The sequence below is a fragment of the Lynx canadensis genome, chromosome B1 (assembly GCF_007474595.2).
Source record: "Lynx canadensis isolate LIC74 chromosome B1, mLynCan4.pri.v2, whole genome shotgun sequence".
Classification (NCBI taxonomy): domain Eukaryota; kingdom Metazoa; phylum Chordata; class Mammalia; order Carnivora; family Felidae; genus Lynx; species Lynx canadensis.
The window spans coordinates 132751313-132777706 of record NC_044306.2 but is presented as its reverse complement, the minus strand read 5'-3'; the positions used below and the strand labels follow the sequence as shown (position 1 = coordinate 132777706).

Below are 26394 nucleotides of genomic sequence, written 5' to 3'. Positions count from 1 at the left end.
TAGTATTTGAAACTCAATAAATGTTTGAATAAATCATCTTTTCACTTGCTGGACTTAGTAACCTTTAATTTAAAATTGTAAGCCTAAATCAATTACTCAGTTAAGGACTTTAAACTACAATCAAAAGGTTGACCCACTACTCTAAAAATAAGCCGTTATGAGCATTATGAGCAGCTAAAATAGCATACAGAAGTTTTTTTTTAACACAAAAATATTAATCATTCATTTTGAGTCTCAAATATTTACTTAAATTCTGAATCTTAGATGGTTTAATTAAGTATCCATCAGATGCTTCACCACTAAGTAAATATTCAAAATAATGAAATTACTTCCAGGTGAACTTCTTAGGGGTAGAGTCTCAGTTTTTCAAGAGTTCTTGATGATTAAAGAGGCCACCAGTTTATTTCCTTCATTTAATTCCTGTGTTTTTTTTATATTACAAATATATATAGCATTTATATATAGTACCTACAAGAGTACTTGTCATATTCTCTGTAACTGTTTTTTTAATGACTATCTGTTGTACAAAGCTGGGAGCTCTTGATGGCATGAGACCTAGATTATTCATTGTAGCATCACTGTTGTTAAGGGTGCTCAGCACATGTGCTGCTTATTGCAAATCTGTTTAATAAACAACCTCTCCTTCCCTGCCCAGTTATTGTCCCCTTTAGAGAACCAAATACTCTTCTTCCTCTTCCTTTTTGCCCTTCTTTGATTTATGTCTCTTTAATCAAAAGCTGTTTTAAGGAAAAGAGGAACATGAAGAGTGATTTGATTCACTTCCTGATTTAGAACAGCTAATATCTTGGATTTATTTTTTCCAAAAATTAGTTTAATTTGGGGGGAGAGAGTGGCAATAAAAAAAAGGGTGCTATATATATTTTAACGAGACTGTGTGATAATTAGGGAAAAGATTTATAACATAAATGACAAAAATATTTCACTTGTTGATTACCAAAGACTCAAAGGTTTTTAGTGGCATTTCATTTCTAAAAGTGAAGTAACTTGTGTTATAGGAACGATTTAATTTTTGTTAGTCATATCTAAATTATGGATGACTTCTGAGGCCTTGGTTTGTATATAATTTTATATTTTAACTTAGTTGAAATAAATTTGTTATTTCATATCCTAGCATTGTGGAAAGTAACATAGCTTTGAACTCAAACAGCTTCAGATTCTATCCTAATACAGGTTTTATTATTTATTAGGTGGGTGACCTTGAACAAACTGTTTAATTTATCTAAACCTCGATTTCTTAACTTAAAAGTGGTATTATGTATTGTGTGCCTTTAAGAAGTTACTGGGAGGATAGAATGAGATGCGTAGGTAAAACATACTATATGCTTGCATTCTTTATATATCCCTCCCCTTCACCTCAAGGCTATAATTTCTCTGTTGTTTATCTTTGTCCTTTTGATCTGCTTCCTTTCTATGTGGTTATGAAGGTTGTGACAAGAATAATGGTTGACCCATGAAGGGAGAATCATAGGGAATTTGAGTGGAAACTGGCCAAGGAAAAAAGGACTCTTACTGCATAAAATTTCTGAAACATTGGTCCCTTAGGTAGTAATACATTTTCCAATTTTAAAAAGTAGTGGGGTTCTACATGCTATTGATACACGTAACAACTTGGATGAATGTCCAGGGAATTATTCTGAGAGGGAAAAAGAGCCAATCCCAAAAGTTTACCTACTGAGTGCTTTCATTTATATAACATTCTTGAAATGAAAGAATTTTGGAAATGGAAGATAGATTAGTGGTTGTCAAGGGCTAGGATAGGGGAGGGGAGCAGTGGTTATAAAAGTATAATATGAAGAATCCTCATGATGTTTGAACCATTCAGTATCTTGATTGTGGTGGTGGATACATGAACCTATACAGGTAATAAAATTAATACACAGAATTGAGTATAAATAAAGCTAGGGAAATAGGAGTAAGATTTGTAGATTTTATTAATATTAGTATCCTGGTTATGATTTTTATACTGTGGATTCACAAAGTGTCACCACTAGTGGAAACTGGACAGAGTATACATGTGATCTCTCTGTACTATTTTTTTTTTAATTTACTTATTATTTTTATTTGTCAACTTTTTATTTAAATTCTAGGTAGTTAACACGTAGTGTAATATTTCTATATTATTTCCTATAACTGTATGTGAATCTACAATTATCTCAATAAAAAATAGTTGGGTTCTATTTGGTAATATTTGGCTAAATGCGTATGTGAACTCTGTTATATAAACTTTTTGTATGTGAGAAAATAAAACATTAACAAAAGCAATATGTCCTTGCCACTCTAAATAATTTCCTCCCCACTGGGCATCTATATTCTAAGACACCCCTCTCCCGAGGGCATGTCCATCTGACTCCTTTGTTCCGTTGGCATAGACTTAATGCAGAGGAACATGGCAACTTGCAAGCTGTTACAATAGGGAACAGGAGATATTCCCAGGTGCCCAATTCTGTGGGGCAGCATCAGGCATGTTGCATGGAGTTTTTTCATTTATTTTTTTACCACAACCTGTAAAATAAGTACTGTTCTTGTCCCTGTCTTTCACATGAGCAAGCAGAGGAGCAGGATTTGAAATGTATTCATATGATTTTCCTCTTTATCATCCTAGGGAATTTGGGTTTTGCCCTTATTTTTTAAAAATTGTGGTAAACAAAAATTGTAAAATACACCAAACATAAAATTTTCCATCTTAACCATTTTTAAGTGTGTAGTGAAGTAATGTAAAGTATACTTACATAGTTATATGAACAGTCTCCATAAATTGTAAAAACCTATCTTGCAAAAATTGAAGTCTACCCATTAAACAGCAACTCCCTGTTTCTCATCATCAGACTTGATTTGTATGAATTTGAGTACTCTTGATATCTCTCATAAGTGTATTCATAAGATATTTGCCTTTTGTTACTGGATAATTTCACTTAGCATAATGTCTTCTAGTTTCACCCATACTGCAGCATATGTCAGAGTTTCCATTTTTTCGAAGGCTCATTAATATCCCATTGTATGAATATATGACATTTTGTTTTTCCACTCATCTATTGATGGACACTTGAGTTGCTTCTACCTTTTGGCCATTGTGAATAATGCTGTTCTGAACATGGGTCTACAAGTATCTCTTTGGGATCCTGCTTTCAATTCTTCTAGATATGTACCCAGAAGTGGGATTGCTGGATCATGGCATTGCCCTCATTTTGAAAACCATTTAGACACCAGCCATATTCCTGGGCATCTCTGTTCCATAACTTACTCCATTTGCCCCTCAATTGGAGATGAGAAGGTGGGAATTAACAGAGTTATGGTAGTCAGTTTAAGTGCAGACATGTTTTTTATTTTGTTTCGTTTTGTTTTTTAACAGTAGCTGCCTAACAGTAACTCCTAACCTAGGAGGTTGGTGAAAGAACTAGTAGAATTATATCATGTAAGATCATGTATTTGATTTTTAAAAGTCTTCTAGGAAAGATGTTATTGATTACAACTGTTGGGAATATTCCTGATGATTGTGCATGCCTCTTAAGAGGAAAACCTTTTCTGTTTCAGGTTGATACAAAAACTGAACCAGCAGACGATATTACAAGTTTCCTGTGGCAACTGGCATTGCTTGGCTCTTGCAGCTGGTAATGTAACATTGAAATATTATGCTAACATTATGTTAATTTGGGAAACATTTCTCTTTGCATCTATAGGTGATGTTATCTTACCAGACACCTTTAACTAACTGGTTAGGGTCTGTGCAGTGCTGTTGGACAGTGGCATTTCTCAGACAGCCTTTGTGCAGCTTTTCTCAGAGTGTGGACAATGAAGAAGGTGGTCATCAGTGCTCTCAGGGGAGGATGAGTAGGAGGAAGGACCCAACCTCAGTGCTCTTGAACATACAGAAGGTTGTTTTTTTGTAGCTACAGTCAAGCTACATTCTACTATCAAGCTTCTAAATAAGTGAAAAAGAAGGTGTTAGAGAAACCTAAGCCAGCAAATAATAATGCATTCCATGTTAGAATAAATTTGAGGGGAAGTTGGTACCAACATGTGCTTGATCCTCTGTGAGATAGTCCAGGTAGAAGCTGGACCTTATGAGCCCTGGGTTTCATGATCTTGGTGTAGTTGGAACTAGTTCAGCTTGTTTAGTGGATCTAAGCCTGGTAACTGGCCTATTCAAAACTGAATTGACGTAAACATTTAATTTTTTCTTTGCGTAAATGTTCATAGCCTTCAAAGGGCAGTAAGACTCAGTTTATCTCTCTGTTGTCATGACAAGTGGGAGTTTTGGTTTTGGCAGTCTTAATAGTATGAAGTGTCTGTCCCTCGCTCTCAGGAGAGTTTGGTGCGTTGAAGGGGAGCAACTAACAAATGACTCTGCTGGGCAACTATGTTGTTCTAATGAGGTTATTTTTGTGAATGGAACTTGTATCATTTCTCATAATACTAGTTATCCTGTTTTTATTTCAGATGGTCAGTTCTTCACCTGGGGAAAGAATAGCCATGGGCAGCTGGGCCTGGGGAAGGAGTTCCCCTCCCAGGCTAGCCCACAGAGGGTGAGGTCCCTGGAAGGCATCCCCCTGGCTCAGGTGGCTGCAGGAGGAGCTCATAGCTTTGCCCTGTCTCTCTCAGGAGCAGTTTTTGGCTGGGGGATGAATAATGCAGGGCAGCTAGGGCTCAGTGATGAAGAAGGTAAGCAAACTCTTTATATGTATCTCTTTCTCTCTTTTTTTTTTTTTTTCCCAAGCCCAGCTTATTTGTTTAACACATGCTTCTTGAGAGTCTACTATGTGCTGGACCCATGTTAGGTACTAAGGGTGCAACAGTGAACAAGAAAGATAATACCTTTGGCTTAGTGGAGATTGCATGCTAGTGGGCAGAAGTAAACAACAGACCAGTAAATATATAGTATGTCAGAGGGTTTGAGAGAAGAGTTAACCTGTTTTACATAAGGCTTCCTGGGAGGGTCTGCTTGATAAGATATTTGAGCAGACAGAGCCCTGGAGTCAAAGGGAACAGGGTGTATAGAGGCTGTGATGTGGGAAGATAGATGGTGTGCTCGAGTGAAATGAGAGGGGAGAAGAGTAGCAGAGCTGGAGATCAGAGACGCAGTATAGGCCCAGTGACGCAGGGCCCTATAAGGCAAAGGAAAGATTTTGGCTTCCCTCAGTGAAAGGGGAAGACACTGGAGGTTTTGAGGAGAAGAGTGATCTAATTTCACTTTGGCTATCACGGGTCCAGGGGAGGCTAGAAGACCAGTTTGGAGACAGTGGGAATAAAATTGGATTTTAATATACTTTGAAGGCGGAGCCAGTTGGTTTTGCACATTGTTGGGTGTGTGGTTTGAAATAAAAAGAGAACTAGAAAGATAAAGGTACCATTTATGGAATGAGGAAAACTGTGTGTGCGTGTGTGCGTGTGCATGTGTGTGTGTGTGTGGTGCATGTGGTGAGAGTGGGCAGAGTTGGAAAGTGTGGGGAAACCATGAGTTAGGTTTTAGATGTATTAAAAACGAGATGTCTGGGATGCCTGGGTGGCTCAGTCAAGTGTTAGACTCTTGATTTCGGCTCAGGTCATGATCTCATGGTTCTTGAGATCAAGCCTCACATCGGGCTTCATGCTGGTAGTGCAGAGCCTGCTTGAGATTCTCTCTCTCTCCCTCTTTCTCTCTGCCCCTTATCCCCTCAAAAATAAATAACCCTAAAAAAACATGGTATCTGCTAGACATTCCAGTGGACGTGTAGGCAGAAAGGAGAATATGTGAGTCAGGAATCCAGGGGGACCCAAAATTCATGTCAAGATAGCTGTGTTTGATATTTCATCTCAAAGACAAAATGGTAGTGACATTCTGATTTTTCTCTTATTTTAGATCGAGAGTCTCCTTGCCACGTGAAACTCTTACGAACCCAAAAAGTCGTCTATATTAGTTGTGGAGAAGAACACACAGCAGTCCTCACAAAAGTAAGGGACTCAGAGTGTTCTGGTTTGTTCTGTGATGCTTTCTTTGGTGCTAGATATGACACAGATGATTATTATTACTTGATTATTTTTGATAGCATTTTTTAGCATAGTGATGGTGTTTAAAAATAGTTCAATATAATCTTAAAATATATAGCAACATTTTTTGTTCCTGTAAAACAATTAAATATGTGAAAAATAAAGAGCAATGTACTTAATGTTTTAAAATTATCAACTTATTTCTTCTAAAACAGTTATATCTAGAGAGAATGAAAATGTATTTTTACATTGAACAAATACTGTTATAGATTCACTTTAGTAAAATGTGTTAGCATTTATTCAAGTACAGCAGGGAATAAAGTAGCTCACTCACCAAGGAGTTTGTGGAGCATTTAATTTATTATGTACGAATGATTGTGCAAAATCATGCCATGTCATCTACCTCTGTTTCTCCTTATTTTGTTTGCTTCCGAACACATCATTGTACTTTTAAACAACTTTCGAAATTTAAAGATGGTGCCTATTCCCTTGAGCAGTGCTGTCTTTGTTCCATAAAGATATAGTTTTAATTTCCTTTATTATTATTATTTTTTATTTAATGAACATACTAAAGATGTGATTTGGGTGAAGGATCATGTGAGTGTAGTGTTCTTGTACAGACTGCTGTGATAAGAATTTTGCATACAGAGATTTTTAGAGGAGTGTACTCAAACTCAGAGATACAGTGCGGTCATGTGGTATTTGTCCCTTGTTAGAGTGGAGGTGTGTTTACCTTTGGTGCTGGTTCCTGTGGGCAACTTGGACATGATTCCATGAACGATGAGGTTAATCCAAGAAGAGTTCTGGAGCTGATGGGCAGTGAAGTAACGCAGATTGCTTGTGGCCGGTGAGTGCTCCTCAGAGCTTCCTAGTGTCTATTAAGACCCAGAAATGAATTTTGTCTTTGTCGTGACCAAGCATATGGATCAGTATCTTAAGAGATCTTAACTGCGTACACACCTATGGGGAAAGTTTGGAGAGGGTCTAATCTGAGCAGTGTGTGACAAGGATGGGTTTGAGATGAGTGGATCAAGTTGGGAACATTAGGTTTCTTCTGGGATAAAGACTGGTAGGATAGGGGGGAAGACATGAAGAAAGGAAAGTGAGAGAGCCTCAAAGAACTTCTTGGAAATTTTGCCTGGTCCACCCTGCTTCTTCTCTGTCATCCCACAGGCCAAATACAGCAGGCCATGCAGCCTTTTCTAAGTCTTGCCCATCCTTCTTGTTGCCTAGAGTCTCAGAGAAGGGCAGCATTATGGAGAGCCAGCTGCTGCTTGCTTGCAAACAGTCACATGTAAATGTGGGGTAGGATTTCTTAGGGGCATCCCTAGGTATTGCTGTGCTCATATGTGGTGGTTAAAAGAGTCTGAGTGTTTTTCCCTATTAGTAGAAACTATGCTGGTAAGTTATTTTAAATTATTTTTCCCCAGACAACACACTCTAGCCTTCGTGCCTTCTTCTGGACTCATCTATGCATTCGGTTGTGGAGCAAGAGGTCAATTGGGAACGGGACACACTTGTAATGTTAAGTGCCCATCCCCTGTGAAAGGTTACTGGGCTGCCCATAGTGGCCAGCTTTCAGCCAGAGCTGGTAAGAGTGATTTTCATTGGAATTTAATGGTATTTTAAGTGATAAAAAATTTTTATAGAACACATATCTGTTTTTTACCTTGAAGTCTTTTGGAGGAAATAAATATGAGATATATTCTTTTAACATTGATCAACAAATACTTGAGTAGTTACTATGCATGAGGCCTTATAATTAAGATCCTAGAGATCTCGATTGAGATCAAGCAAAAAATGTTACTTTGGCCCTAAAGACCTTGGTGGTGGTGTATAAATTTTATTTATTATCATTGCTGATAATGAAAGTTACTGTTTATTGAATGCTTAACCAAGCTCCATTACTTAAGCTAAGCACCAAAAACAACCTTAAGAATTGGTGGTTATGATTCCTATGTTGGAGATGAGGAAATTGAGTCTTAAGGAGGTTAAGTAACTTGCCCAAGATTACATAGATTCTGGGGACAGGAATTAAACCCAGGTCTGCCTCATTCTAAAGCCTGTGCTCTTTATGCCTGTGCTGTGTTACCTTTACTTTTGCTACTCTGGCCATAACATGACATGATTTCTTTTTATGCCATTTTTTTTCTTCCCTTAAAAAAATAAGTTAAATAACATAACATCCATTTCATTGGAAATCCAAATAAGGCAGTCACTCTATATGAGTGGCTTGAAATAATAAATCCAGGGGCTGACATGGAGCCGGAGAGCCATTAAAAAGAAGTGTGATTTAATAATAACTTTGATTTTGAAGACTATAAAGTGACTTATGGCTTGATTAGGATTTTTAAAAAATGTTTATTTTTATTTATTTTGAGAGAGAGAAAGCAGTGAAAGGGGAGAGAGAGAGAGGGAGAGAGAGAGAGGATCCCAAGTAGGCTCCATGCTGTCAGCACAGAGCCCAATGAGGAGCTCAGTCTTAAAAACTGTGAGATCATGACCTGGGCTGAAATTAAGAGTTGGACGCTTAACCGGTGGAGCCATCCAAGTGCCCTGATTAGGATTTTATTTTTAAACAATAATAACCATAAGTTTTCTGCTGGTTTATAACTTCAGAGCAAGGACTGAGTCTTTTCCTTTTTGTAAATTTGACATATAGCACAAGGCCTGGCACAGACTTCTCAGTCAGTCAAGATGTATGGAATGAATATATGAGCATCTAAAAATGTAGTGGAACTTACAATATAAAATAAACAAAATTTGGTTTTGATGATGTTCCCCACAGTGAAGGAATGGCTAGTTGTCCTCTTCTCTGTCATTTGAGAATTTCTTTTACCCCAAGGCATTGTAGTCATGCTAGGAATGCATGTGTTTAAGAAATATACAAATTTTAAAAACTCAAGTGTTGTATCAATTAATTTGGAACCACAAATTCTTAAAGTTTCATTACGACCTAATTTATGTGATCATAAATTTGTGTTTGGATGTTTGCCAGGATGATTTTATAACGTTAAGTAGGTAAATTTCAATTCATTATGTAAATGCTGTGGTTTTAGGAACCTTCATGGTAATGTGGGAGCACAGAGGAAGGCATCAAGGAGTATTCCGGTTAGAGGAAGTTTGAGCTGTGTCTTAAAGGATGATTTGGAGTTAGCCAGGTAGAGGACTGTGAGGGAGTGGGCAGTGGTGAGTACCACGGAATCGCACAATTCCAGGAGCACCGTTGCAACTTCGCCCTAGGAGGCACCATCATGGAGAGTACAGTGTGCACGGGGGGTGGTGGTGGAAGGAAAAGATGTGGAGGTAGGGAATAGCGTGGTCTGTTAGCAGTGAAAGCAATGTGGTGGTATTGGAAAGTCACCGTGGATATGGTGTGATGGAAGATAAAGCAGGAAGTAGGAAATGGAGGTCCTTACATGACAAGCTTCATCCTGAAGGGGCTAGAGACCACCACACTCTGATGTTGGATTATTTCTTAGGCATGTTACCGTTGATAGTAGTGACTATTTAAAATTTCAGGTCAGTGGCATGAAAGATGAGAATGAAAAATAGAAACGAGGTCAGGATTAGCTGGCAGTTAGGGAGGGGGTGGAGGTAGGGTTGGAGTGGGGGGATACCATTTAAACATTTATTTTTAATCGAAGTAGAAACAGTTTTGGGCAGAGAGCCAGGCGAGAAGGTTTCTTCTCTGATATAAATAAAATGGATAGGAAACTAGTCTGAAGCGTATTTTGGAATATTAGAAAAGGGGATCATGGAAAAAGCTTAATTACTGAAAAATGTGCTGTTGAAAATTTTTTTTGACAGATCGCTTTAAATATCATATTGTTAAGCAGATCTTCTCTGGAGGAGACCAAACTTTCGTACTTTGCTCCAAATATGAGGTAAAATTTCTTTTCGCTCTTCTTTGGGGATGGAATAATGGTGAACCAATATTTATTGTTATAAACAATTACATGAGAGCAATGTTACTCTTTGTTTCTAACAATTTTATCTTATTAAGGTAAGCCAACTAGAACTTGAAGACATTCTCTCTATTTTGCTTCTGTGAAGTACCAATAACTTTCCTGGTATTTTAATCATAGGATTCTGGTTTATAATTTAAAATTATTTGTTTATGTCTGTATTCCAAAAGATATTTAAGGAGGTCCAGAGAGTTTGTAATAACTTTGTTATTATTTGACTTTCCATTTCTTCCCTGTTAAGTAGCAACAAATGCTAGGTATTTGAAAATTTAGTGGGTGTGTTTGATGTGATTGAGTATATGCAAAATATAAAAGAGATGATACAGTATTCAGATATCCTTTATCATTTATCATTTGCTCACAGCACCACACTAAAATTTCAGATTGTCTGCAATGTCAGTGTAGTGGGTAAGTCAGGAAGAATGACATTCCAGTATCTTTTCAGGGTTGAAGGGAGAAGAGAAAGTGGTCCAGTATCTATGACAGCTTTTAATTGATTCCGTTCTTCTTGGACAAGGGAAGTCATTCTGAAACCAGGGGCACAGATTTGTTTTCTGCCCTGCACTCCTTTCCTTATTTTTTTTTTTTTAATTTTTTTTTTCAACGTTTATTTATTTTTGGGACAGAGAGAGACAGAGCATGAACGGGGGAGGGGCAGAGAGAGAGGGAGACACAGAATTGGAAACAGGCTCCAGGCTCCGAGCCATCAGCCCAGAGCCTGACGCGGGGCTCGAACTCCCGGACCACGAGATCGTGACCTGGCTGAAGTCGGACGCTTAACCGACTGCGCCACCCAGGCGCCCCTCCTTTCCTTATTTTTGTGCTTTCTCTCCTCTCTTCTTCCTCGCCCACCCGCTTTTATTCAGGAAGCATGTACGGAGGACCAACCATGTATCGTGCATTGATTCTTATCCTCTCATGAAGAGCAGGGAAGGGTTACTCATGATGACAGAGGAATCAGAATTGGTTGGGGGAAAAGAGGAGCTGTGGAGACAAGGGCCCTATGAGTCCTGGAAATTCTCCCCATTCGACTGATACTTTGCCATCTTTAAATACACAATATTCTTGCCTTCTAGTCAGTATAATTCTATGATGTGGTAGAAGAGGTTGTGCTGGAGTCTGTGGCTTCAGGTTGGACAGTGGAAGTGGACAATTAGATATTTTGCAGGTCAGGAGCCTGGAGAAGGTTCTGTTTAGTGCTACCATCTGGGGTGATTTGGAACTGCTGTGTTAGACCTATTTTAGGCCTGGCTTCAGTGCTTCACAGAGAAATCTTGGAAAACTGAGATGCTTTTTTGTTTCTTCAAAATGTGAGTAAAGTGAAATATGAAAAGCACTAAATCTCTGCAGGATAATAATTTTTTGTCCATAAGTATTAGAGTTTGAAGTATTCATTTCCCTAGGAATTGACTTGAATAAAATTGTCCAACTTTAATTTTCCTGTGAAAGTTAACATAAAAACTTAGTTTTACTACTTTTATAAATACAGTATCTGATCTAAGTAGTTGGATTTAAAATTTATTGTACTTAACACTTTTGGGACTGGAAAACAAAACATTGATGAAAAGAATCTAAAATAATGTAAGGTTAAAGAAATAGGGCAGATTAAAGGTTAAACCACTGGTAAGAGGGGTATGCATTAAAAATGTAAGATAACAAAGAAGAAACTAAAAATAGACTATTATTTAGAAAGGTGTTGCTCTTTCTCTTTAAAACTGAAGCCTGTGCACTTCTACTTGAGCATAGATGTTTGTTTAGATACAGAGACTGATAAAATCATGTGTTTACCCTGTTACCATCACACTTGAAGAATCACTTAAAAGACCTAAGAGAAAAGCATCTGTGTAGTGACGGCCTCCATTTCTATAAACACAGCTTATTCAGTGAATGCTAGGTCTGAGGTAGAAGAAGGAAGGGGAGGAGTTGGGTATAGATACTGTTTTACTACCTTTGATTCCACGTCTTGGAAATTTGGTGAATGCAAACCATAGTCCCTTTTTTTCCTTTCTTGTTGTTCACTGGATAGGATTGAATAAGGAATGTTGGGATGTTAGGGTGCATGTGCACCTGTAGGTAACATAATTCTCTCTTTCCCAACAGTTATTCTCAACCTTGGTTGCCCATTGATATCAGCTAGGGGCCTTTTAAAAAACACTGATGCCTCTAGAGATTCTGATTTAATTGGTCTAGAGTGTGACTTGGCCATCAAGATTTTGAAAGCTCTCATGATCCAAAGTTGAGAAAAGGTGATCCTAGGTCAGTTTGTTTTTTCTTTTTGGCCTACGTATAATTAGAAGGCACAGAAAATTCATATTCTTTTCTTGAGTCTTCAAGTGATTCTGAGATTATACTTCATTCAGGACATCTGTAGTTTATTGGACATGCGATGAAGAATGAGAAAGTAGTTCCACGTGAAATGTTTTATTGTAAGTATATGTTAGAGTCTCTGTTCAGCTACCACTGTAAATGAGGAAAGTAATTAAAAATTAGATAACACCCGTGGTTTTAAGACTAGGGTGAAGAGGCAGTCTTGCATGTGTGTGTTCAAGTGTCTACTTTGTCTTATGATTTTTCTCTGTGTCATTCAAGATGAATTTGTTCTCTCTTAGATGTCTGTGGCCATTTTAATAAAATAATTATCAAGACCCAGATGATCAAAAACATTGTCAAACGTGTGATTTGTTATATGCCTTTCTCCTTTCTCCTTTCCCCTTATTATATAATATCTTACAACTATGGGGGAAGTAACAAAGAAAATTTACTTTGGAAGTTGTATTTTCATGTGTAGGTACAAAGGAGGAAAAAATAATTATGTTATGAATTGATGGATGAATGGTTTAATATAACCTTTTCCCTCTTTTCTAGTGACAGTTATGGAGGGTATAAAGCACTTTCAACTTTTTCTTAGTTCTAGATCAAGAATAGGTTTTGGGTAATATCAGTTGAATAAGATAAATTGTAGAAAACAAAAGTGCTTATTTTTTTTAAAATCTCACTGAAGAAAGGATGTATAATGCTTGTAGCATTTGGAATTGTCGAGGCCATTATTGACATGTCCTTTTTGGCACCTTCCTTACAAATGTATAACTATATACCTGGAACAAGAAATTAAGAGTCATTACGTTTTCATAGATTATTTGCAATATGGATTATAACTTAACTTTTTAATAATACATTTTGTTGGAGTTGTGTGACTAGTTATGGCAAATGATCAATACCTTAAAAGCCTTGATGTTACAGTGATTCAAAGCAGAGGGGAATGAAGTGTGGAAAAGCCATATTGGGTTTGTTTCTCTGGGAAACAGGCTGTGAGACTGAAATTTATGTTGAAACAGTCTTTCAGGGGAGTGTGGTAGGAAGGCATCTATTTAGGGATGAAGGAGGCAGCCCTGGGCCTGCAGGGAGAGACTGCAGATCTGTGTAACAGAGGCCTAAGCCAGTCTCCTCGGGAGCTCTGAAGTCAGGATGGCTCTTCAGCCAGTCCTGAGTGGAGGCAAGGAGGCTAAGCCTTTATACTACACCTCTACCTGCCCCTGGACGTTAGAGGGATGAAGCAGTGGCCAAGGGCAGTTCTCGGAGTGTAGCCCAGCTGGGAGCTGTTGGGAGCTTACGCTCTCAGCAGCTCAGGGAGTGTAGAGGGGGGTGTGGGCAGCACACCCCAGCTCCTGTGAACACAAGATTGAGAATATATGAGGAGAAAGAGAAAAGATCCAACCTACATAATTTCTCTTTTTTTACTGTTATATTTAATCCTCCAGAATTCTTCCCCTGCTGTTGACTTTAGGACGATGAACCAAGCACATTACACCAGTCTAATAAATGATGAAACCATAGCAGTTTGGAGACAAAAACTCTCAGAACACAACAATGCAAATACAATCAAGTATGTGGCTGCTTGTTTTCATTTTCATTTTTCCAGAGTACGTTGGAATCTTTTAGCTCAGTAATTTCCCCTACTTCCGTATTGAGGTTATGAATGGAGTTTTACATTTTAGGGAATCTTTTTATTGTTTTTGTTTTTCTGGCACGTATTTCTTGAGGATTTGGTGTCCTTAGCCCCAGATAACATAATAATTTTTGCCCCCATTCTCTCAGAGTGTGTCCCTTAACCTTACCTTATTCAGATCTTAAAAATCCTGACTGATGAAGGCATGGGTTGGCCTTTATGTTAAAAAAGCTCAGTTTTATGGTTTAACATCAAGAGTTTCTTCATATGTGGATCCCAAAGCATCCCAAAAGTAAGACAAATGTTAGCTTACCTAACCTGAATAATTTCTAGCATTTTCACATTCAGAATGATTAGTCGAGATGGTAATATAATGCCAAATTGAGAAAATAAAGTAAAAAGGATTGATGCCTTTTATCCAGTTTATTTTAAAGGGGAAATTTTTTTGTGCACCTTTTTATACATTTTCATTGACTTTCCTTAGTATTTTCATTTTTCTGCCATCTAATATTTGGGAATGAATGAATCATGTTCTGTGTACATTGTACACTGAAATGTGTGTATCTTCTTTATGACATAGAGTATAGTAGGGCAAATGACCAGGGCCCTAAACTTTGGGGTGCACCGGGATCATTGAGAATGCCCTTAAGCAGCTCATGGCGGGCCTCAGAATTTCTCTAACCTTAGGTGGGTCTGATGAGGAATTCAGGCTAGAAGGATGTGGGGGTGAGGGAAGGGGACTAGACTCATCATGAGAGGGGCAGGATGGATTCCGCTTTCCTGGGACCTTGACAGTTTACTAGTTCCCAGTTCTCTCATTTATAAAATGAGGGGATGAAAGAAGTTATCTCTAAAGACCATTCTTGACCCAGAAGTTATTGCAACCCCCTCCTTAACCATGTATTTGTTGTATTCCTTCCCTTTTCTATATACTAGATGAGAGGGTCCAAGACTCTTCACACGCAGTTTCATTCTGGGTCTTCAGACACTAACTATTTTCCCAGAGCCTCTGTTATCTAGGTAATAGGAATAAACACTCACTTCACTTATTTTCAGTTTCTTTCTCAGATAAGAAACAAAATAGAAGGCAGTGGTTGTTTACTTATTAATTTGCAAAGACAATTTCTGTGTTTGGGAGATAACAGCTCAACATCTCTTTTTTGATTATATTTTGTTTGTGTTGGGAGATGAGCTGGGGAGTATCTTAGTTGATGGCAGAAGGTTGTTCGAGATCATTATCAGGTACAAGAATTGTTCTTTCAGAAGCTTTGGTACTTTTGATTTTAACATGACTTATGGAAAACTTAAGTACTTGTCTATTTTGAGATGTGACACAATGTTTCTCTACAGCAAATGTACGTTTTCCAAGGCTTCATCTGGGTAAGAAAGAGCTGCTATTAATGAAACCCTGGAATAGATGACTAATCTATTATTGAGGCTTGAGTAACCATTTATTTGTAATTATTAAAGGCTTGCCTACCTTTTTCTTTCTGAGCAGTGGTGTTGTTCAGATATTATCTTCTGCAGCCTGTTGGAATGGAAGTTTTCTTGAAAAAAAGTAAGTGATTTAGAATCTTAAAAAAATACCCACATGTGATGCAAATACTCAGCAAAGGCAGTGAAAGACTTCTGTTCTCTTTGATGGTGGTTGGCCTTAATTCACTGATGATGATTTGTGCAAAACTTGGAATGCCTAATAATGATGAATGAGAGGGTGTCAGGAAGGGCAATGCTGATTCATGCCTGGTTGGCAAAGCAGCAGATTAGCATAGAGACTATCTCAGAAAGAGTTGGTGTAATCAATAGTAAGGTTTCTCAGGTTTTTCTAAAATGGTATCCCCACATGTGCACTGTATTTGTTCTTAAATTCTTAATTATTTAATCTCCTGGGTTTCATTGGTTTGCTTTCCCCATAGATTTTTCTTTTCTCAAAACCAGTGAGCTCAGGGGGTGTTCCAAGGAAGCTTCAGGAGTTCCTTGGACTTAGGGCTAGCCCAGTTCACCAGGAGATTATTCGGACTGAATTTCCAGGTAGTAAAATAGTGTTTCTTTGCTTGGCCTTATCCCTGCTGCAGGTATCCCCCTGAAGAACCTCATGCAGCAGAAGGGTTTTGTCACGGGTTTTGATCTTTGGGGACCCCAATTCTCGACCATCTCTCAATCCTTTTTGTCAGTGACCAGGCAAATGAAATCCCAAGAAGAACTTAGAATTCAGTTCTGTATGTGAATCCCAGTCCCTCCCCCACCAAAAAATGATGTCCCTAACTGGGTTGCAAGAGGTCATCTCAGAAACTTTTCTTCTGTTACAGCTAGAGATTGCCAAGTCATTTGTTTGTATCATTAGGGCAGCTGGAATGAGCTCATCCAGTTTATTTCAGCTTTAATATTTAGCTTTTTCCTTTAGGGAAAAGTCTTCAGGATTGTGCTGATGTTGGTTTTTTAGAAGTGGTTTTCCACCAGGCTGATTTATCTTCTAAGAGGACATTTGGCAATGTCCGGTGACATTTTTTGGTTGTTACAATGGGGGAGGGTATACTACTGGCATCTAGTGGGCCAAGACCAAGGATGCTGCTAAGCACCTCACAATCCTGTCCACCCAACAAAGAATTATTTGATCCCAAAAGTCAATAGCACCAAGGTTGAGAAACCTTGTTCTAGAAGGACAGCTTTTATGAAGGTTGGGAGTGGCTCTTCACCAGACAAGGTTATTCATCCTTAGGATCATGAATTCCATAGAGAGGTGGATAAGGCCTTTATTTTTTTAACTGACAACTGTACTATTTCAGGATTTCTGCTTATATAGCTTATGAACAATGCCTCACAGGAAACTGATTGAAGTAAAAGACCACTTTTGCAAAGAATAAATACATTTAGATAAAATGTTTTATTTTTTCTTAATAGTGTGACAGAAAGTACCTCTAAGCATATAGAAGGTTACATATAGGACACCAGAATTAATTTCTGTGTTTGGGGTAGATCTATTTTTAGAGCAATAACAACAAAGGACCCAACAAACAAAGCCCAAGCATCTCTTGATTTGACCATTTAGGTTTCAATGCATATGTTGTTGTTTTTTTAATGTTAGAAACTCTCTGTTTTTATAAGTTACAGCATTGCTGTCAGATAGTGTTAAAACTATTAGATGTGTCCATTACCCATCAACAGAAGTCTATTTTGCAAATAGAAAGTTATTTTGTAATTAATAGATTGGGTATATTCAAGAGTGGGAATTTAAAAGAGACATTCTAAGTCTCAAAAAGGCTATGACTTTATATAAAGTTAGGAAAAACGATTAGTTGCTAGGAAGTTAAAAACAGTATCAGTGAAATTAGTCCTTAGGTGTATGTAATTGTATCCCTTGTGTAAGACGTTAACTTTGTATTTGTTGTGGATTTGATTTTTTTAACACTTTATTGAGAAAAGTTTTAAACAAGGAGTTTTGTTCTACCTGCCATTTGTTGATGATTGGGCCAGTTTGCACAGGGGATGTTTTTGCACCTAGGCACAGCATCTCTACATCTAGTTCAGTGTACCATAATTACAGAGAAAGGCAAACACACAAGAGTAAATCATGGAAATAACACTCTGCTTATAAGTTTCAAGATAATCTCAAGCCGAAATGATGACTTGCTTGTACTTTGAATTGAAGGAAAAAAACACTTGAAAACTTTAAGATCATCTTGGAAAAGGGGTTCCATCCAGAGCTTAATTCTGTTGGGCTTCCTTAAAGTGTAATATTTTTACACAGCTTGTCTGCTGGGTCAAATTTAAATCTGATCGGTATGGATAGACTATTTTGTCTCCCTACTTCTAATTCCCAACAGAGTGTTTGCTTTGTTTTTCTTTTATTAACACACATTTGAAATTTTTGTTTAGAATTGATGAACATTTTAAAACAAGTCCCAAAATCCCTGGGATTGACCTGAACTCAACGAGGGTGTTATTTGAGAAGTTAATGAGCTCCCAGCACTCCATGATTCTAGAGCAGGTAAGTTCTGTACATTTGCAGAATTTATTCTTTTTTTAATTTTTTTAAATGTTTTTTATTTTTGAGAGAGCACAAATAGGGGAGGGGCAGAGAAAGGGGGACAGAGGATCTGAAGTGGGCTCTGTGCTGATAGGCTGACAACATTGAGCCCATCATGGGGCTCAAACTCATGAACCACAAGATCATAACCTGAGTGAAAGTCTGACACTCAACCAACTTGAGCCACCCAGGCACTCCTGCAGAGTATATTCTTCTTTTTTATTTTTTTTTAATGTTTATTTATTTTTGAGAGAGAGAGAGTATGTACATGAATGAGCCGGGGTGGGGCAGAGAGAGAGGGAGACATAGAATCCTAACAGGCTCCAGGCTCTGAGCTGTCAGCACAGAGCCTGACAAGGGACTTGAACCCACGAACTGTGAGATCATGACCTGAGCCAAAGTTGGATGCTTAACCAACTGAGCCACCCAGCGCCCTCAGAGTATATTCTTAAAAATGCATTTTTGTATTGCAATAATTCAACTTTAAAGAGAAACAAAAGAGTGTAAGATAAGAAGGCATAAAGCTTGTATAAATCTTAATTCTACAATATTCACTTCGGGAATTTGACCTACCTTGAGCTTTCTTTTTAGCTTAAATCTTTTGAAGGAAATGCCCTTCCAGAGAAGTCTGCACAGGTGGAGATGTTTGACTTTTCATTCCATTGGTGTATCTCCTAAGCACCACTAGTGCCTGGCTCATGTTGATTCTCTGTGCATACCGACTGAGTGGGAGTTGAGAGTCTATCGAAAAGCTTATGAATTTAGAGATCAGGTAACTAGATCTCAACAATGTTTGAATTTCTCAGTATTCTTTTCTCTCATACAGATCTTAAACAGCTTTGAAAGTTGCCTGATTCCTCAGTTGTCAAGTTCACCACCAGATGTTGAAGCCATGAGAATCTATTTAATACTACCTGAGTTCCCCCTGCTCCAGGATTCCAAGTATTACATAACATTGACTATTCCCCTGGCAATGGCCATTCTGCGGTTGGATACAAACCCCAGCAAAGTATTAGGTGAATTTGCTAAAATCAATACCAGTGGTTTTGTATTTTTTATTTCATTGGTGTGACCACTGGCTCTCAGTGGACTGAGATCTGAGAATCTATTTGTTGCCATTTAATATCCTTAACATTCAAACCTTTCTTTCTTTGCTGTTGTCTTCTAACTGGCCATATTTGCAGTATGAGCAAATCGAACCATCATTTAGGTTATTTGAAATGATTCATGCCAGACTCGTCTTGATTTTTAAATATTCACGAAGTTAGATTAACTTTAAACTATTTTTTCACCTCCTACATTTGCTAGTAGTTAATAGTGCCTCAAGAATTAGTGTCTATCTGTTGCTCTTTCTCCTATACCTAATTTAGGGGGTGGGAGTGAAATGAATAGTTTGGTGTGATGCACAGGTCTCCAAAAGAGGAGAGGAAGAAAATGACCTAGTGGAGACTTACCAAATGTTTGTTCTGTTTTTCTTTTTTAGGACAGTTGAGTCCACACTGATTTTTGCAGGCTACGGACACTTTGCTGAGATAAGAACCTTCCGTTCCTCAGTGAATTGGAGAGTGTCTCATGGAAGTAGCGCCTGAGATGTTTTTATTAATCAAGTGCAGAAAGTCTGTCACCTGGGTTTTTCCCTTTTTTTTTTTTTTCCTGGTAAATTTTTTAGGTGTTCATTGCAACTCAGTAACTTCTGTGTTCCAAATGGACTAGGATGTTACTTGAGTGTGTCTCCCCATAAGTAAAGAGACCTGTGTTCCTGAGGATGGAATACTGGCTTTTCCATACTGCTTCTACCTTTGCAGAAGATATAAAAACAAAGAATAATGGAAGCACTAGTAATATGTTAGTCCTTAGTTTTGTTTTTTTAAGATCAAAGCCCTTCGTGGCCTATCTTTTCAGGTGTTCTAATAGGCTATGAAGTAGAGAGATGGCAATCTCTGAAGGAATTTTACCTGACGTTGAGGGTTTTTTTTTTATTTTAATTTTAATTTTTTCAGGTAGGACAGTACAAAGAGATCAGAGTTGTTTAGTTTTACACTTGTTTTTAACTTCTAATGAAAGAAATTTAAATTTAAAAGAATATCTCAGAGTGTGGAAAACTCTGTAGGTACCTATTCACACAAATTCACGATTATCAATATTTGGCTCTTTTTGTTTTCTATGTTCCCCTTACCACCACCTTTTTACTTTTGCTGAAATATTTTTTAAAAATCTTAGACATCATGTCATCTCATCCTTTAAGTATTTCAGTATGGCTGAATTTATTTCTGACAATGTAGAAACCAATGGTCTAGCCTTCTTGTCTGGTTATGAGAAAGCACAGTTTGGGGAGAAACAGAAACAGTAGTTTTACAACTAATGAAGCCTCTTGATGGGAAGGCATGGCTTCCATACTGCTGCTGCTTCTGGGGTGTGTCGTCCTATGCATCCCTGGTACAGGATGTAGGTGGAGGCAGAGTTGAGGGCAGCAAAGATGATGATATCTGAATGCTCCTACCTGCAACATGTGTCTTAACATCTTGTCCACATGGATCTTTGGAACTGAATGTTTAGCTTGGCCTTCTGAATGAGTCTTTGAGAAAAAAAATCAGATCAAGCTTTACAAAAAAAGCTCTAGGGGGTTCTTGTGCTCTCCAGAAATGCTTTAATGGATTCTTTTTAAAGTCAGTTTTGGGAAACTGCATTTTAGACTAATGTTTATTTTTTAGCCGGAGCAGTTTTTAGCTAGTAGGCAGAAGACATAAATAATTGATCAAAAATACATGCTGAAACATGTCTTTTCTTTCTTTCTAAAGATAACTGGTGGTCTCAGGTATGCCCAAAATATTTCATGAAGCTGGTAAACCTCTATAAAGGTGCAGTCGTGTACCTACTGAGAGGAAGAAAGACATTCTTAATTCCCGTACTGTTTAACAATTATATTACAGCAGCTCTCAAGCTCTTGGAGAAGTTGTATAAGGTGAGTATAGAGAGGAGCCAGTGGGGAGAGGGGTGAATAGATGGTAGGCTCAAATGTCCTACTGAGGTAGTCTGTGGAAAGCCATTTTCCAGTTGTTTGGGTTTTAATTGTCCTCATTTGGTTCTTCATCAGGTAAATCTTAAAGTGAAGCATGTTGAATATGATACATTTTACATTCCTGAGATTTCCAATCTTGTGGACATTCAGGAAGACTACCTCATGTGGTTCTTGCATCAAGCAGGCATGGTAAGAATTCATCTAAAGCATATTCTTAAAGCTTTAGTCTTTTCTCAGAGTACAAATAAGGACAAGAAAAGCCCAATCTGAGCTGTACAATTTGTCCTTGACTTTGGTGTTAATGTCACAGTGTTTTGGCTGGCTTTGCATTCTTGAAACTTTTGAAGTGTTTGAGATATCATAAATGGCCAATAAGGAGTCATAAATGGGTGATCAGCCAGAATGGTACAAACTTTAATTAGTTGCCAACATTTTAAAAATCAAGGTATCTAAAGTAGTCACAGTTTTAGAAGCAGAAAGTAGCCTGGTGGTTACTGGGACCTGGGGGAAGGAAAATGGAGAGTTGTTTAATAGGTAGAGAGCTTCAGTTTTGCAAGATGAAAAAGTTCTGGAGATCTGCATAATAATGTCAATATAGTTAACACTACTGAGTTGTACACTGAAAAGTGATAAAGATGGCAAACTTTATGTTACGTGTCTCTTACCATAAAAAAGTCAAGATACGTAAAATGAATTTCTAGTTTTTCTTGGAACTTAGAAGATCTGGCAACATGACCTGTCCTCCCAGATGGTACCAGTTGGCTAGAGTTCAATAGTAGCTCTTTAGATGAGGCTTATATGTGCCACAGTCCACACTGTCACTAGATTTTGACATTGAGGAACGGATCATTTGCTAATTACCATCTTCCAGTAGCTAGCTTACTTCAGTTGTCTTATGTCAGTGCCTGAACCCGGTAGGCCACCTCTGATTTGGGATTATGGGTGTGAAGATGTCACATATCCCCGACCTAGCTCTCAGCATATGTTAGATGAGCCATCCAAGGGACTGAAGATTCCTGCCTGTCACCATGGCTCTGCAAGAGCTGCTCAGTTTGATTGCAGACTGGCTTGGGACCTATGCAAGGCTTTTTAGGACCTCCCATCTGTGGAGTATGTATACATTTGAGTTAGGTCAGAAAACAGAATGATAATTTGGCCACCATATTTAGTGAAGTCATGTGTAGCAGATACATTTGGTGTGAATCCTGGCCAGTTTAACAGATACATCACTACATTGAGGCAGTATTTTCCCTGTAGAGTTTTTGGAGGTCAGTAGTGCAGTAGTGGTTTCTAATAACAAGGAGTATAAGGTTTATTTAACTAAGAAAGATTATTTGCTTTGTCAAATAATAGATGATCAGTGCTAGACACAGTAATGTGTTTTTAATAAGCTTTTATTATAACCTTGACCTTGAAAAAACAAAATACTTTTCAATAAAAATGGGTTAGAATCTTCTAAATGGGTTTACATGGGAAATATAACGTGCAGGCTAGCAATGAACTCTTGCTTTCACATGCTAATTTAGAAATTGTAAAAAGAAGCTTTTCTGTTTTATCAACTTGCAAGTAGCTAGTCATGGCAAAATAAAATGTTAAGAGCTGAAATAAGCTTTATGAATTATTTAGGCTGTTTTGTTTGTAGGTGAGGAAATGGAGGCCCACAGAAGTTCAACAATTTTCCCACCAATTTAGTTAGTTTCATAAAAGCCAATTCTTCTGACTTTGAATCTGCCCTTTCTGTGACTGGATGCTGAATAAAATACTTCTAATGAACCCTAATTCTTTTTGACGCTGAAAAAGAAGTTGCTGGTGTTAGAAATCTGGATTATCATGATTGAAGTCTGTGAATGGAGGTACTTAAGTGGGCAACTTTTACAAATTTTTTTTTGTTTTAATTTTTTTTTTAATGTTTATTTATCTTTGAGAAAGAGAGAGCATGTGAGCAGGGGAGGGGCAGAGAGAGAGACACACACACACAGAATCTGGAGCAGGCTCCAGGCTTTGCGCTGTCAGCACAGAGCCCAATGCAGGGCCTAAACTCATGAACTGTGATATGACCTGAGCTGAAGTCGGACACTTAACCAACTGAGCCACCCAGGCGCCCCTACAACTTTTTTAAAGTTTATTTATTTATTTTGAGTGAGAGAGAGAGAACTAGTGGGGGAGGGGTAGAAAGAGGGAGAGACAGAATCCCAAGCAGGCCCCTGCTGTCAGTGCAGAGTCCGATGTGGGGTCAGTCTCATAAACCATGAGATCATGACCTGAGCTGAGATCCAGAGTTGGATGCTTAACCAACTGAGCCACCCAGACGCCCCTACAGCTTTTTTACGTTTTTTCTCTTAACATATGATAAGCACATATAGGTCTTGAATACCAGATGCTCATCTCTTCTTTAGTATTGCAGGTAGTTATTACAGAAAGGTAGAAAATTAGTAGGTCAAATTATAGTGTGGCCTTTTGCGATTTCTGTGGATTTTTCTTTTATTGTATAAGGTATAGTATTATTAGAAATTGAAGTTTAAATTTCGTGCTGTCTTGCGTTTTAATCTAGAATGCTAAAGCTATTTTGTACGTAAATTTATTTTATTTTATTAATTTTTTTTTTAATTAAGTAGTCTCCATGCCCAACATGGGGCTTAAACTCATGATCCTGGGATCAAGAGTCACATGCTCTATGGACTGAACTAGCCAGGCACCCCTGTTTCATACATAAATTTATATACTTTTTAAATTACTTTCATTAAAATTTTTTTAATGTTTATTTTTGAGAGAGAGAGAGCGAGAGACTGTGACCGGGGGAGAGGCAGAGAGAGAGGGAGACACAGAATCTGAAGCAGGCTCCAGGCTCTGTCAGCAAAGAGTCCAGTGTGGGGCTTGAACCTGGACTGTGAGATCATGACCTGAAGTCGGATGCTTAATAGACTGAGCCAACCAGGCACCCGTGTTTTATTATTATTATTAATTTTTAATGTTTATTTTTGAGAGAGAGAGACAGACAGACAGATAATGTGTGAGCAGGGGAGGGACAGAGAAAGGGAGACATAGAATCCAAGGCAGGCTCCAGGCTCAGCCATCAGCACAGAGCCCAACACGGGGTTCAAACTCATGAGCTGTGAGATCATGACCTGAGCCAAAGTTGGTCACCCAACTGACTGCGCCATCCAGGTGCCCCTTATTATTTTTAAAATATTTTATTTATTTTTGAGAGAGAGAGCGAGCACGAGTGGGGCAGGGGCAGAGAGAGAGAAGGGGAGACAGAGGATCTGAAGTGGGCTCCACACTGACAGCAGTGAGCCCATGTGGGGCTCGAACTCATGAACCACAAGATCATGACCTGAACCAAAGTCAGATACTCAAGTGACTGAGCCACCCAGGTGCCCCTTAAGTTACTTTTAATTGATGGTAATGAATAATAAGTGGATTTTCCCTCACCTTTATTGATGAATACTTGACAAATAAAATTATATGTTTTTAAAGTATACAATGTGATTATTTTTGATATGCATTATGAAATGATTGCCAAGATCAAGTTACTTAACGTATCGATCACATACCTAACTCATTTTGTTTGCTTTTGTGTGTGTATGTGTGTGTGGTGAGAATGTTTAAGATCTACTCTCAGCAGATTTCAAGGATGTATAAGTAGACCTTCATACGGGTCGGCTCCTTCTTTTGACCAAATACCCTTTCTTCCTTTGCCTTCTTTAGACCTGGCACTGTGGTCCTCCCCTGGAACGAGGAGGGTCTTACGGACCGTTAACTCTGGCCTTGGCTCTGGTTCCTAACTGGGGCAGTTCTGGGTTTCTTTCCAGCCAGCCCACCTACCTGAGAGGATGGTGACCTTGCTCTCATTATAACTGCTCTCCTTCTGCAGAAGAGACATGGGCCTACTTCCCAAACTGGGCTCTTTCAGGGGTGAAGGGGTCAGGCAAAGGGTGATGGGAGGGACCAGGCCTGCAGAGGTGGATCTAGAGGTGCCTGGGAGGGCTTGCAGGGAGGGGCAGCAGGGTAGTCAGAGATGTGGAGCCAGGACCTGCAGACAGAGCTCCTGATTGATGTCTGAAATAACTATGCTGTCCTAACAGAAACACCAGTATTGAAGTATTTACAGCTAGGATGCCATAATGCCAGCAACTGTTTTTATAGTCACTGTGGTCACTTCTCTCCCAGTCCTTTTTACAGTTGAAGTGTTCAAAGCTTTATCTTGCTTTTTAAAATTTTTTTTTTTTCAACGTTTATTTATTTTTGGGACAGAGAGAGACAGAGCATGAACGGGGGAGGGGCAGAGAGAGAGGGAGACACAGAATCGGAAACAGGCTCCAGGCTCCGAGCCATCAGCCCAGAGCCTGACGCGGGGCTCGAACTCACGGACCGCGAGATCGTGACCTGGCTGAAGTCGGACGCTTAACCGACTGCGCCACCCAGGCGCCCCTATAAGCTTTATCTTGCTTTTATAGGCCAACACATGTTAAAGATCTTTCTTATCCTTGAGAATAAGCAAATAATGCTTAAATAATCTCTTCTGAGAGGAAGATTAGAAAATTCTGAATATTGCCACCAGTTGTAAAATAAACCTGCTTCCTTAGGCTGCTCATACTTTTTTCAGGTACCTAGACTAGAAGATCATTTTGTGGAGTGCTGTTTGATGGTATATGGGCTTTAAAAAATTTTAGTGATTTCAGTTCCTAAATACAAAGTAATTAGATATGTAGGGATGAGAATGAAATTAGCCTGGATTATATATGTGTGATTCCATACCTTGTCTCACTGGACTGGAATCATCTCTCCAGTTCGGGTTTCTCAGTCTAGGGAAATGTTCCAAGATCCCTAAAGGAACCTAGTTCTAAAGAATTAACAGGATGGATTTTAATTAAAATTGCTGTTAAATTATTTCATTGAAATACAAACAAACACAAAAGGAGCTAGTTATATACTTCTTATTCAATAGCCTTTAAACAGGTATAGAACCAAACCATATCTTACAAATTAAATAAAAACCTGTAAAATCAAAATGCAGATGAGCCTCATGATTAAATGGAACAGCAAAAACGTCTTACTGAAACCAAACCCCAGTTGCATTGTGGAGAGGAACTGCACACTGTCAGGCCTGGGTGCTTGAGTTCCCAGGCCTGTCAGCCCTGAGATGACTCAGCTCTATTCTCTTTTCAGCTGCTATTAAACCTTCCTTCATGCAGCGGGCCAAGACTGTTCTGGCCTTTTCCTGGGCACAAATGCATCACTTACAAAGGAAGACTGCTTTTCTTCTTTTTCATTCCCCTTGGACAATTAAGTATATGATACCAGTGCGATCTTTAAAATAAATGAAAATTACTATAAGGAAGTTGTTGAGAATGCATCTTCATTAATTTTGTTTAAGGATATCATTTTAAAGAACCCACAGAATTTTTAAAAATTAATGGAGCACTCTCAGATCTCTGAGAATAAGACT

General features: G+C 38.4%; 1 protein-coding gene across 5 annotated transcripts in view; it reads left to right on the top strand.

The window, feature by feature from the left end:
• Window positions 1-26394, top strand: part of HERC3 (HECT and RLD domain containing E3 ubiquitin protein ligase 3) — a 111746-nt gene that overhangs the window by 52630 nt on the left and 32722 nt on the right. For all 5 annotated transcript variants that reach the window (XM_030313438.1, XM_030313441.1, XM_030313440.1 and 2 more), the window contains 12 exons: window positions 3553-3629; window positions 4459-4680; window positions 5858-5949; window positions 6702-6832; window positions 7416-7576; window positions 9796-9872; window positions 13712-13836; window positions 15398-15457; window positions 17776-17887; window positions 18753-18942; window positions 20725-20888; window positions 21021-21134. In XM_030313438.1, the coding sequence (XP_030169298.1) occupies window positions 3553-3629; window positions 4459-4680; window positions 5858-5949; window positions 6702-6832; window positions 7416-7576; window positions 9796-9872; window positions 13712-13836; window positions 15398-15457; window positions 17776-17887; window positions 18753-18942; window positions 20725-20888; window positions 21021-21134 (1525 nt within the window). The remainder of the gene's footprint in view (window positions 1-3552; window positions 3630-4458; window positions 4681-5857; window positions 5950-6701; window positions 6833-7415; window positions 7577-9795; window positions 9873-13711; window positions 13837-15397; window positions 15458-17775; window positions 17888-18752; window positions 18943-20724; window positions 20889-21020; window positions 21135-26394) is intronic.